We start from the raw sequence: 14,181 nt of genomic DNA on the forward strand, positions 1-14,181 counted from the left end.
TTAAATAATCAAAATAATTAAATTGGTTGTCCGGAGTTGTTATCCAAACTTCCTTATTAATATACCACCTCACCATACTCTCAGATCTAGAAACACATTTTTTGTACCACCACATTAACAAAATATTAGTCATGCCTCTTCAAATATAACTGTATTAGTTTAACGGTAATTCAGTAAAAAAAATTGATTTCTTTTTTGATGCACCAAGCAAGTTAAAAAGTTCTGAGTTCCAATTTTGTACTCTTTTTATTATTTGTAAAATACTTAGGTATCTATTAGTTATCAATTTATTGAGAAAGTAACGTATTAAATAATATTTATCTCGCCTTTCGTTGTGTTTTGTTTTCACCACATGTTTCGATTTAAAATGTTATTTGTGTTACCAATAATAACTACTGTACTCTGTGCAGGAGGTTATCACTTATAGTAAATTTCGTACAGTAAACTTATTATTGTTGTTACCTATACAGTATACGTCGACGGCGTCGATGTGGGACAAAAGGTTTTGGTCGGCGATTAGAGATCGAGCGCAACTCGGCGCACTATATATTTACATAATAGGTATTTTATATAGGTACGCAGGTATGACAATAAAGTACGATATATACACAACTACGCGATTGAACGAAAGTGTTTTATTCTGTTTATTTGGCGAAATTCGAATTTATTTTGGCATACAGGGTGTGCCGCGAATGCGTTTGTTGGTACCGTCTTAAATCGATAATATGGCATGATGCAAACACGACCGAGTCCCCTTCCGCACATCAGATCATGTAACACCGTTTGCGGAACACTCTGTGTGCAAACACAAAGCGCACACGCACATATTATTTATATATATATTATTATATAGGTACGACACAATATATATATATATACACGCAAAGAAATAACAATCTTAGTATATGTATTATTATATAGTAATATCAATAATTTTTTTTTTGTCCAGCTTATACAACACTCTGCACACTTGACGATTTTCGACGGATCCAAATATTATCCAATGTGAGTGAGTGAGTGTGTGTGTGTGTGTGTGTGTTAAAAAGCAGTCGGAAATAACGTAATATATAATTGACAATACGTGTTGTACAGACGCGTCAGCGTAACAATCTAAATCGTAAACGCAATTACATATATTTCTCTTCTCACAATAATATTTTATCACACCAGTGTAGCAGTTGTAGTACAGAGAGAAAGAAAAAAAAACAATAATAAATTATTATAATAATATTATAGTGTTAATAATAATTTTTAGTCAAGTAACGCAATAGTTTTTTTTGACAAAAGCAAACGTTTAAAATAATATATAATATACATAATATTATATGTATATATTATATAGACTTATTGATAGAATATTATTTCTAAATTTAGTGTTATAATGCGATGGCAATAATATAATATAATATCCAATAAAACATTATCAATATTATTATTATTATTGTTGAAACATACAATAATATTATATTATTCTTAATACGTAATAATGATTTAACTACAATATTTATATTCACGTGTTAAAACGATAAACGATAGAAACATTAAACACTAGGAACACAAAACTCGTTATGAAATAACGTTGATCACAATAGTTTTTTTTTGTCAGTAGATTTTTTTCCCTTTGTTTGTATTAATTAATTTTTTACACCATAGGAAGATTCTAAGAGATTAAAGAAAAAGAGGACGTGAAACAAGAGTCAAAGTGTCTTAATATAAGCATATTTATTTTTGGAAATATCTTTGTACAAAAGTGATTAATTCATCCGATCGGTGTACCTATCTATTGTTCCTTACACAACCGTATACTCAATGTTATTTTGTCGCTGTTGAAATTATTTCTTGAATTTAGATATTATTATCTTATCTAATTAAAAATTTTTTTACCGCTTTGTATTTTTTTTATCGTGTTCACATATCTTTAAATCATATTATATAGGTAGGTATTTTCTGATAGATTTATAGTTTCTAATTTCACTGAATGATTTGTCTCAGAATCGTTTGGTCGTAGCAGTTGTATCAAGTACTAGGTAGGTACTGTATAAGTAATTCAAACTAAATAAAATAGCGAATAAAATAAAATAATTTTAATAAAACTACGAGTATAATATTCTTGGTTAAAAAGAATAAGGTTATCAATGTTGTTATTGAAATTTCAAATTAAGTTCTTTTGAATATACTGAACCTACAAAAGTTATTATTTGGCGCCTTTCATTAGCCAAAGGTATTTTCTTCTCTTATGTCAGATGCATAATAATTATTAAAATTGGTCTTGGTCTTCTTTGATCATATTATTATTATTATTATTATTATATCCGTTTCCTGTACATTATTTAAAAAAATTCATTTCCGAAGAGATTTGTTAGAGATGAATATTATCTACTGGAGAACCCGATTTTTTTTTTTAGTCCTTTAAGTTCCAGAAATATTTAAACGATTTTTCTTAAATATTCTAAATCAGTAATTTTTTTTCACCCACTGTACAGTGGAACAAAGCGTTCGGATATAGGTACAGGGTTTTTAATACCATCAGTCTCCGTGAGCCGTATTTTTCGAAGCGATTCTATAGAATAAAATTATCGCTGGTGTTCGTTAAAATGTTTTTTTTCCTTCCCGACTCTCTATATTATTATATCGCAGAACCGTTTTGTATAATAATAATTATTATTCTATATATAATAATATTTTTACTGAAGAAAAAAAAAACGAATGTCTATCGTCGCCGACGTGTAGTGGGTATTGCGCCGCCGGTAAATACGGAAAAGGAGACCACGCTCGAAAGACTTTTTTATATTACGTTCAATATATAATGTATTGTATATTATTACATCATGGAAATAAATGAAGAAATCCAAAAGAAATAATAACGTCACCGTTGTCGGATATTATAATAATATTTTAATCGTTATGCTTTTGATCATATTATTATAAATATTTTAGGCCGCAAGAGAATGATTTAGCTGTTGTACAAACAATATATAACGCGTTCATCTCACGCGACTTCAACCGTCGGCGACGGGCGATGTCATAATAATTAATGTAATGTATTATTATCGTTATTTAAAATTTAGGTGAGCGAAGTGTGCAGGAATCGTGATGCACGAATCGAGTGCTTTTAAGTCCGGCGGTGTTTTGTTCCGACGGACGGGATGACAGGATAAGGATATTAGGAGGTATACATACATGATGATATATATATATATATATATATATATGTATATATATTTGAGATGACTGGACTCTACAGCTATATAATAACATATAGGTACGGTAAACGTATCGCGATACTATAATATACCTATATAATAATAATAATCAAACTATAACATTTTTTTTCTTCCTTTTTTACGTTTTTCCTTTCATCGGCATATTATCATTATTATCATCGTAATATAATATAATATGTTCAATATTATTATGGTGAGTGCACTTCTACGGGTGGGCAAAAACAAAAAAAAACAAAAATTACAATATATTATAATAAGACTCGACGTCGTACCGCCGGTGCGCGTGTGTATAATATCGTAATAATATTTTTGTAATCATCTACGAGGAGACGGCGACGGCGACGGCTGCGTCGGCGGTGGCGGTGGCGGTGGCGGTGTCGTTCAGCTGTCCAAGGTGAGCTGCCGCAAGCCGGCGGTGACGTGAGCGTCCAAGTCGGGCGCGCCGTCGGCCGACATGTCGGGGTGCGCGTACGACAACAGGAAATGGCACGTGCCCGGTATGTGCTCGGGGAACCCGACGGGCAAACACGACCGGCTCCTCTCCTCGAACGAGAATCCGGGGGTCTTCATCAACAACCTGCGAACAGCGAGCACGCGATCGCGTTAATAATGCATTTCATGTGTATAGATGACATCACACCAATAATATTATATTAATTTAATATAATATTCATCAAAATATAAATAATAATATGTGATGGGGCATCCGAGTTGGGTTCCAAGTACTAGGGGCTGCCAATCGCAGCAGGGTATTACACACTAGTTGGGCCCTAGATTTTTCAGGGACCGCACTACCTAGTTGGGTCGTTATAATTATATTTGTTGGTGACTACTACACTACACTAACATTTTCCTTCACGTTTGAACAGACTTAGAAGTCTATTCAGAACTTTATTTATATTATAATAGGTACCTAACATCTATCTATATATTTTTTTTTATATATTTTGACTTTTAAAATTTTAAATATTTTTTCTTGGTGTTTTACTTATATTTTTAGTATATTGTAATTTGCAAAATTTTTCTAATTTATATTTACTAATTTATTTTTAGTGGCAAAGAAACAAAAAAAAAATAATATTTTTAACCATACCTACCTTTGGTCTAAACTCTATATAGATCATACACAGTCCTAACTCCTAAGTCTATTAAAATAGGAAGAAAATGTTAGTATATTATAGACGTAAAGTACTCGCCAAAAACTAAGGGACTCAACTAAAGTGTAATACCTAAAATAATTCGGGACCCAACTAGTATAACAATTTTTAATTCGAGATCCATCTCGGAGGCAGCGATATGCGAGTATGATAATAATAATATAACATACAACCAAGGCCGGATATAGCACAAGTGGCCGCTATTATAGGCCCCGATACAATTTGTCACTCCTCCATCTTATGTCCCTATCTTTTTTCACCATGAAAAATTTAAATTATTGAAAATAAAATAATGGAGAACAATTTGATTAAAAAATTATAAAATACAAATATCAGAAATCAAATTTAAATTTCAAATTCAAACGACGGCAAGACGTCAACTATTAAGTTTTACAGACAAAATATGTTTGTGATATCTTCAGAGTCCTGCAACGCTATACAGTTGGCTTTCTCACATGAAAACGAAATCGTTTGAAGGAAAGATTTATCGCGATATCATTATATCATACAATTTATTATTTATACGTTTGGATTAAAACCATAATAATATAGCGGCGTCCGTAGTCTTTGCGCATGTAATTTGAGCTCGTTTACCAAACGTATATACTTTAAGTATTTTATGAATTCCTGACTAATATAACATATGTATGGTATATAGATATGGGGCGGCCATATGAATGCTTTTGGCGTATATACACGCAACGAAAGCTCCGAGTATCTAAGCAGCAATTACCTGTGTCTTATTTGCAAACATAATATTGCATATTATATAACGTCTTACAAATGGAAAGATCTTTAATGTTATGTAGACAGACATTATGCGTATTTTCGTAGGTACTATACGAGGTATACAAGGTATTAAATAATTTAGAAATTCGAGAACACCTTAACATTGCACGTATAGAAGCTGCTTCGATATCAATTGATCGTGACGATGAGTAGTGAGTATACTGCTGTTTAACTGCAATATATAACAATATTATATTATATTATGCGCACACTGTATGAATAATAATATAAGAAGACGGACGAAGACGGTATTATATTATATAATAATATTATAAATTAGGTGGAATGACGGAATGCCAAATATCAATCATTCTCGTGCAGAGATTCATTCAAGTAGAGCGCGATGAAGCCGAAATACACTGTGCACTTAAAAATAAACACATACCACCTACATGTGTTATATTATATACATGTAAATAGATAGATTGAGAGAGAGAAAGAGAGAGAGAGAGTTATTGGAGTGTATAGCCGCCGGCTGGTCGGAATATCCGCGGGACGAACCCCGAGAATAATACTGAGAATGAAGAAAAAAATAAAATACGGGACAGTACCGGTCGTCTGTGTGCAATAATATATGACCCAATGCGGACCGAGCGGTAAAAAGATATCGAATTGAAAGATGGAAAAATAAAATTTCACGTCTGCGCGGGTATAAGATTTTTTTCTTGACAATCCGTGCGGCCCGAAGGGTAACGAAAGCGGCTATTTAAAGATATCGTACACCACAAACACACACACACACGCATATAAACCATTTATTATTTTTATAGATATTTTTTATTTTTTTTACAGCATTCATGCCGAATGGTTCGATTTATCAAAAAAAAAAAAAAAAACGTTTTACGGACATCTCGATTGCGGCTAAAACGCATACATGACGACGGAAAAGTCGGTAAAAACCGTAGCGGAGACTTAATACGGTTGTATAGGTAGGTGAGTGTATTATATTTTATGCATATTATATATTATATCATACGAGTGAAATCGTCTAAAATAAAATAACAAACAAATCTCGAGCAGAGGTCCAACCTCAAATTTGAGCATATTATTTATCCAGGCCGACGGCGCCGTGGACCTGTGGTCGTAGGACGTGGCATGGAGTTTCACTAAACCATCACGACGTGTATTATAATGTAAATATCAACATTAAATATTGAATCGTACCGAGTACGTTGTGCCACGCAATCGCGATTATATAATTTTTCGGCAAATCAATTATTTATCTTTTTCTCCGTTCAATATTGAATTTCGCCTCATCCAACTCGAACGAAACCGAATCGCACGCAACTGTTGTCTCTGTCTTCATTAAGTCGCCTATATGATATGTATAGGCGATCCAACGACAAAATTCGATTATTTTCGACAGTCACGTCATCGTCATTCCCAACCACGGTGTAGCAACACACAACGAGGCGAGTTGTATAGGCAGTACATAATATTATTTTTAAAAATATGGGCTGAGCCCCGTAAAGTTACTTTTTAGTACATTCATACAATAATTCGAATAGGTTGCAGTACATTATAATAACAAAAGTAGGTAGAATCAGCTAACTTTCGTTGGCACCCAAGGGCAATAATATTTGGCACCCCTGCTATATATATTAAACATCCATATTTAAAAATCTACCGTCCTTAAAAATGTCATGACTTTTGCCACTCTGGGACCTTCCCCCATCGACACCCACTAGACACGGCTCGCTGCAGGACTAGCTGGCGATACGTCGCATTAATAACGACACGACAGCCGGTAGATTAATAAATCGATAATCGCGATCATGATTGATACTTACTGATGAGTTGTCGGACTGACGTTTATCCGGAGCGGTTCGCTACCAGACTCAAACTTGTTGGCGATCGTCACGTTGTGGCCGAACAAGCAGTATCTTGGCATTTTCACGCCGACAACGCCGGCCAAAATCGATCCTGTGTGCAATCCGATTCGCATCTGAAATCGAGACGATTAAAAACTAGTCGATCGAACTTAGCTATAATAACATAGCCTATATAATATTATCATAAGTCGAGATGTGTCGTGTTTTTCGTACATCTACGCTTTTGCGAGTGGAAAACATCAAACGCGTATATAATAATATATAATATTTTTTTGATCGTATTATACACGCATACTAGATACGAGCACATACGAGCATGATAAATGCACACACGTGCCTACTTTAATAAAACATAATATGCATGAGCATTTTATGGTGCACTCATTTATGCGTCTCTAGTTTCGAACATTTTCGCGGTGTCGCTGCATTATTCGCCGAAAAGGGATGAAAAACAAATCATGTCACCAAAACCTGCAGCCAGAGGTCAAAAATGTTATCCTTTGAAAACACGGTTGACATTTTAAACGTAATTAAAACGGAAACCGTAAAACGAAAAAATAAATAACAATATCGTTAAACAAAATATAATACATTCAACGAACAATAATTAAGATTATCATTAAATACCTAGTAAAAGGTAAATATAATTGTCGTATATTGTATGAATAAATATTATAAATGTTATGTACAATGTACACACTACATTGTACAAACATGGTTTTAAATTTGGGCACAAATGGGAAAAAATGATTTATAGGTTTATAATCAGCGATAATAAGTAGGTATAGTATATGATATAGGTAATACCTTTTATATAGCATAGTTAAATGGGCCATATCACCACTATCAGGATAACCTCTTATCGGTAATGATGGAGTACTATTTAAAGATAAGTTAATATTTATAAACTTTATAATATTTTTAACACTTTCGTAAATACTGCGTAATATTTTACTATAGTTCAAAAACATAAATAGCAATGAATGAATATATAAAGAAAAACAACAAAAATGGAATAGATAAATAAATAGACTACATTATAGACACTGGTAAATTACAAATAGGCTGTAGGTCACAAGTATTATTTAACAACCATAGTTTAATAGAGTGTTTGTATATTTTATAAGACGTGCTGTTAATAATTTGCACTGGAATATCATTCAGTAATCTCAAACCCACTTGCGAAAAACACTGACTAGATTATTATGTAAAATTTTAATTTTTAAACGTAAAAGTGGTATTGTGATGCTCGTACAAAACGACGTAAAAATATAATATCATTATTAAAGTAAAAAAAATAAATATGAAAAACGTTTTAATTCGGATAATAACGTGAAACGACCTTTTCTTAAAAACTTTCCCCGCAGTGTTTTGAGCAATATAATGGCCCATTTGTTGTGTGTGTGGGGGGGGGGGGGGGGGGGTGGTGAAGATAGCTCGAACCCTGCTCGATTACCAAAATCAAAAGTATTTAAAACAGTTATAACAATCACTGTCGACCAGAGAAATAATAACTGTTTAATATAAAAAAAATCTATGGGAATCGTAAGAAAAAAAACCAAAAAATGGGAATAACATAATTATTATACATTTACACCGATAATAATGATTGGGTGTTTAAAATGGATTTTTCTTCAGCCGGTGCCATTTATTATGAGCAAATTAATTTTACGCGATACCAGTATAGGTACTCCAGTTATGTACGGATCAAATGACATGCAGTTATATTTATATTATAATATAGGTAACGTATATTATTATGATATCGCATATTGCACATGTAATATTCTGATATTATTAAAATAGACTTTAGTGCCATAATTATTGCAAAAACGAATAGTGAGGGTGGGTTAAGATGGCCCGAACTAAATCCGTGCTCGATTACCAATTTCAAAAGAATATAAAAAATGTTTAATAATAATACTACAAAAGACGCTGTTGGCCGGAGCAATAATAATAACACTGCAGTTAGGTATACAAAAATCAGAATCGTATAAGAAAAATTAAAAAAGGGAAGAACTTGAAACATATTTATGGTAACTGTTACATGACGTATTATATAACACGCAGTTACGTATTGTTATGATATAACGTATTGGATATCGCATATTGCAGTCAAGTATTTAAGCACATGTAATATTCTAATATTATTAAAATAGACTTTAGCGCCATAATTATTACGAAAACTAATAGTCCGGAGCATTAAAAGATTACGCGCAGATTTAATTCCCTTAAAGCTCGTATAATCCCCGGCAATATATTATTAGGTATAGGTGGTTCGACTACGTTTTATATAGATCACCACACGATGCACGCATACACCAGGTCGTGTACCATGATAACAATAATAATGTCAATAATAATAATAAATTGTTGTTTTCGAGCTGGGCCGAAAAAATATAAACGCACTTGTGCGCCAAGACGACGTTTTTTAAATAATGATAACACGATATAATAATGATAATAATGATATGGACCAAATATTTACCATTACATTATATAAACGTATTAATTATTATTATCGCACCGCGCACGTCTTGTGGGAATCGGTTGAGAGGACGATACCCATATGCATATTTTGTTGTCTCCATATTACACACGTACGACAATGCAACTTTCAATAGTGTGCTGTTGATAATATTACAGTGAATTTTTGACCTATCGTCAAACTTTTAGGTACCTAAGCACATTATAGCTGCGCTAAAGCGTCGGATTTATTCGATATTTTAATTTCCAAGCGAGATATGAGCACTTTTAATTTATTGTTGACATTTCCCATACCCATATATTTTGCTTGAACATGAAAATATCGAAAAATCGCCGACGCTCAAGCACAGATAAAGTTCTATTTGATAACAGGTTCATTGGCCTCTGGTATCAAAAGTAACTGCTCATTATTGAAACTTGTGAACGACAATAATTGTCTGTGCCGTATAAGACGGAGACAACTAACGCATTATGGGTAGCACCCTCATCTTAAGGCAAAAGCGTATACTAATATAATTATTATCACGCACGTCGTATAAGCAGCTCACCGTGGGACTATCACAACGTAGGTGCCGATAATTAGTTAATCATTAATATTTGTGATGATTGAAATGGCTTAACGCGCCTACGACGACGACGCGTCTGAAATTGTTCTCATAGTTTTTCGCCAAAGTACACTGCACATAGTACGATATAACATTATTGAAAAATTGTCATTTGTATACCTATATAATATAGCTGTAGTTTTCGTACGATTAAACCCCCCCCCCCCCCCCCTCCCCTAAATACCGAAATTATCGTAGTCACGCGTAATGCACACGCATATTAATAATAGCTATTATAATGTGTCGCGCGGTGCGTAAAACTAAAAAATAATTAATTTTCAAACTTGAATCACTTTTTTTTGTGATCGGATATCGAAAAAATATATAAACGACGTTGCACAGTAAAATATGTTCTCATCTTTACAGTGTGAACATTTGGTCGCTTGGCTGTGACTACAGCCTGAGTGGTTCTCACCCGCGCAAAACAGTTTTTGCAATGTTTCACATATTTTATGTAAGACTGAGACAACACATGCGGGTGTAGCATCCTCTTAAAACGCCGGCGCCGTCGACAAGGAGTATATTTTAATGTCGAACACGAAACGAATTTTGATTTGTAATAAATAATAATAGTATAATATTTGAGCCTGCGCCACGTTAAAATATAATGTTGTGACGATAACGCGGCGGCGTAAAACACGTGAAGAATTCGCATCCGAATCGTATACGTCATGCTATGCGTACAACCGTTCCGATATATTTATTATATATTGTATATATTTTTTCCACCGTGATATATATATATATAATGTATATATGTATTACTTTTCCGCAATCTTTTGTGTTTTGCGGCCCTATCTCGACCGTAATCGCTATATTATACTCGGACTTTTACCCGATTTATTACTCGAGCGGCGTCCTCCCACACCCCACCCCATCCCACCGTGGTCGACTCTTATTCCGCAAAGGTTTTCCGAAATCCCCGAGGGATACGTGTCCGACGTTTTTATCTGCCGCCGCGGTCGAGCCGGCAGACGAAATCCACTATTCCGGTCGTTCAATTATTATATCGTTGCGAATTTAATCTAAATCGACGTTCTAAGTACGCGCGTCCATATTATGTCATTATAATATATAGGTACCTTCTACTTGAACAATATAAATAATATAATAATAATTATAAAAAAATATACGTTGCAATAATAACAATATGTGAGTTTCAGCGCTCTGCACGGTTGTTTGTTCAATGCAATCGAATATTATAAATCAAATTTGTTTATATATTCACGTTTATCGCCGCAGTAAGACGTACTGCAGTTGTTCTTATCGTCGAGGGGATTGCAAACGGACAGTTTTTAAGGAGTTCAAAACAGGCAAATTGTAAATGTGTGCGTATTAAGACGTGGTCTTTAGTTTGTGTAAACTGTGTGTGAATAAAATATCGGAGCGCTCCCGTTGCAAGTTATTATTGCAATTTGTATGTAATTTTTGTCAATCCTACCGACGGACCTGTTAACGCGATAAGACTTCTGAAAACTGATTTGAATTTTTTAATATATATACTTGAGATCGATCAGGCCACATTTTAAAATGTTTAATTTCGCTTTCGAATAATCAACATGTGACATTTCGTAAATTTTAATTATCCAAACAAAATGTATAGGAGGCCTGATCGATCTCAAGTAGACATCATATTAACGAATTCAAATCAGTTTTCAGAAGTGCTATCGCGTTATCTGGTCCTTTGGTATGATTGACAAGAGATCGGTACGTTTTGGTTGAAATAATAATATTGTCCAATCCCCTTAAAACGCTTTTAGTTTTCCCTTGCAACGTGTCTCTTAGCGACTTTTTATTTTTTAATCATCGAATCCGGCCGCTTTGGTCCATCGCAATATCTTGCGGCCAGCACCGTTCTTACTCGACGGTTACATAAATCTTGTGTAACGCGTCCGGGGGGAAGGAGGAGGGGGGAATTCGATTCGACCGCGAAAAAAAAATATCATGACTTTCTCGAACGGACACTGCACTGATGAGGTTTTCATGATAATTACGTTTCGTCTTTTGCGCACAGTAGCCACGGCGGGTGCGCTTAGGTTTTTATCTCTCAAACGTTTTCCGACGCGCTCGAATAATATTACATATGATGCGGCAAAGTGTTTCAGATTTCGGTGCGCCCTCTGAACGTGGAAACAAGAGAATGAAATCTCAGAGCATAGGTACAAAATATTACGTCCGACCCTGAGGGGCACACGTGTCGTACATACAAAACGAACGGCTTCGACCCGACTCGGTCGATCGCGGTGTTGTTTAGGGCAAGCAGGAAACTCGCGTAGGTACACCGCGGCCATGTATCAAAATATAATATTATACGTTTTATTATTACGATTTATATATATATATATATATATTGGTATGATATACGCCTTCTCGTCGATATACGCGTTTACTTGTAAAATATCGCAAATAAACTACCATGTGTACAGGCTGATTATTAATTTATCGCTATATATTGTTACGCAGTCATTATTTTCTCGGTAAGCTAATATTTTGTATTTTTTTTTAGCGACCTGAATCATAGTCACATAATAACATAATATTATACCTAACAGTTATTAATATCCCAACCGGTAATTGATTAGTAATTATTTAGTACTATTAATTGGGTAGTTATTTAATAAGCATTCACATTTCAGATGATCGGAGTGGAGTCGCATAATTATAGAGGTACCTACTCGGTAGTCGGTACTCGTCAAAGTTTTTGTCCATACACTATATTATACTTCTCTCGCCTAAACGTTATAAAACACTATATTGTGACTAATTAGTATTTCGCAATAATTACGTGTTCGAAATTCGATTTTTATACATTGGTATACATATTTTTAGAAAAACATAGTATATAATTACTATAAAATATGAATGTCTCGGTATTTGAAATTAAAAAAATTATAGTTTTTTTTTTTTATATAAATTGTGTGTTGTAACTTTAAAATAGGTAGGTAAGCATTACGAGATTATGTAAAAAAAAATTACATATAATATAGGTATGTTTAAAAACACAAATATAAAAGGTATTCAGAAAACGACTGTGCGTATAGTGATAAAATAGTAGTGGTCACTCACTCCATACGTGACGTGTGTGACACGATAACATAATATATTAATATACGCTACGGCGTTGCAGTAATCTCGTCGGATGATCGGGCGCCATCGCTCATTGTTTTTTGCATTAAAAAACTGTCGATAAAAATAACGAGACTGACCGAACGCGCATGTAGTTTAATAATTAATATTCGATATAATATAATAACGGACATGACGTGAAGTGCATATCTATATAATATGATATATACACACGACGTGTTGGTATAGTACGGCACCCGTCCTATAATAATGCACGGCGCGATATTATTATTATTATTATTATAACGATTAGATCCGTTGTTCGAAAACGAGACGTATACAACATTATTATTATTATTATGATATTATTATACTTTGTATATAATTCTGTTATTAAAATCCGGTCGCGGTGCGTCTTCGTTCGAGGACCGTACATAATATTTTGAGATATCAAATGCATATATATATATATATTACGTACAGCGCGAACAATATTCCTGTAAGTATAATAATATGCGCCCGATACCCGTATTATATGGCGTTCCCGCGGGACTCGAGAGACGACCGCAACGCGAGCTGCGCACGGTAAATATACCTCCACGCGACGTATAAAATATTAAATCGTTGCCGAACCTGTGTTATATACATATATGTATATGTATAGTATACTTATATAAGTATATATATATAGAATAATACGGTTTTAACTCGAGAAGGGCGAGACGCATCGCTGGCACGAGCAGGTTCCGGCCACAGGGTTTCCGCCGCCGCCGCCCAATTCGACGAAACAAAAATAATGCAAGCTGCACAGAAAGTGCAGTGTAATGCAGTTTTCGGGTTTTATACTCGCCACGCAATACCGTGCATGTGTCTCAATAAATATTATTATTGTCATCGTTGCTATTATTGTTGTCGTTAGTACCTGTCACGTCTATCCTTTTTTTTAAGACGTCGGAAGTGCGTGTGCACGGAGTGAAGGGACGCCGGAAAAATATGTCGAACCCCCGACGACTGTGGTGTA

General features: G+C 34.2%; 1 protein-coding gene across 1 annotated transcript in view; it reads right to left on the reverse strand.

Moving 5' to 3' along the window:
• Nucleotides 1-3,209: 3,209 nt before the first annotated feature.
• The window catches only part of LOC132949993 (head-specific guanylate cyclase), a 299,190-nt gene continuing 288,218 nt past the window's right edge, over nucleotides 3,210-14,181 (reverse strand). The window contains exons 13-14 of the mRNA XM_061021156.1: nucleotides 6,961-7,115; nucleotides 3,210-3,801 (exon numbers count right to left, since the gene is read on the reverse strand). Coding sequence (XP_060877139.1) covers nucleotides 3,606-3,801; nucleotides 6,961-7,115 — 351 coding nt within the window. The 3' untranslated portion in view covers nucleotides 3,210-3,605. The remainder of the gene's footprint in view (nucleotides 3,802-6,960; nucleotides 7,116-14,181) is intronic.

Source organism: Metopolophium dirhodum, chromosome 8 (genome assembly GCF_019925205.1).
Source record: "Metopolophium dirhodum isolate CAU chromosome 8, ASM1992520v1, whole genome shotgun sequence".
Taxonomy (NCBI): domain Eukaryota; kingdom Metazoa; phylum Arthropoda; class Insecta; order Hemiptera; family Aphididae; genus Metopolophium; species Metopolophium dirhodum.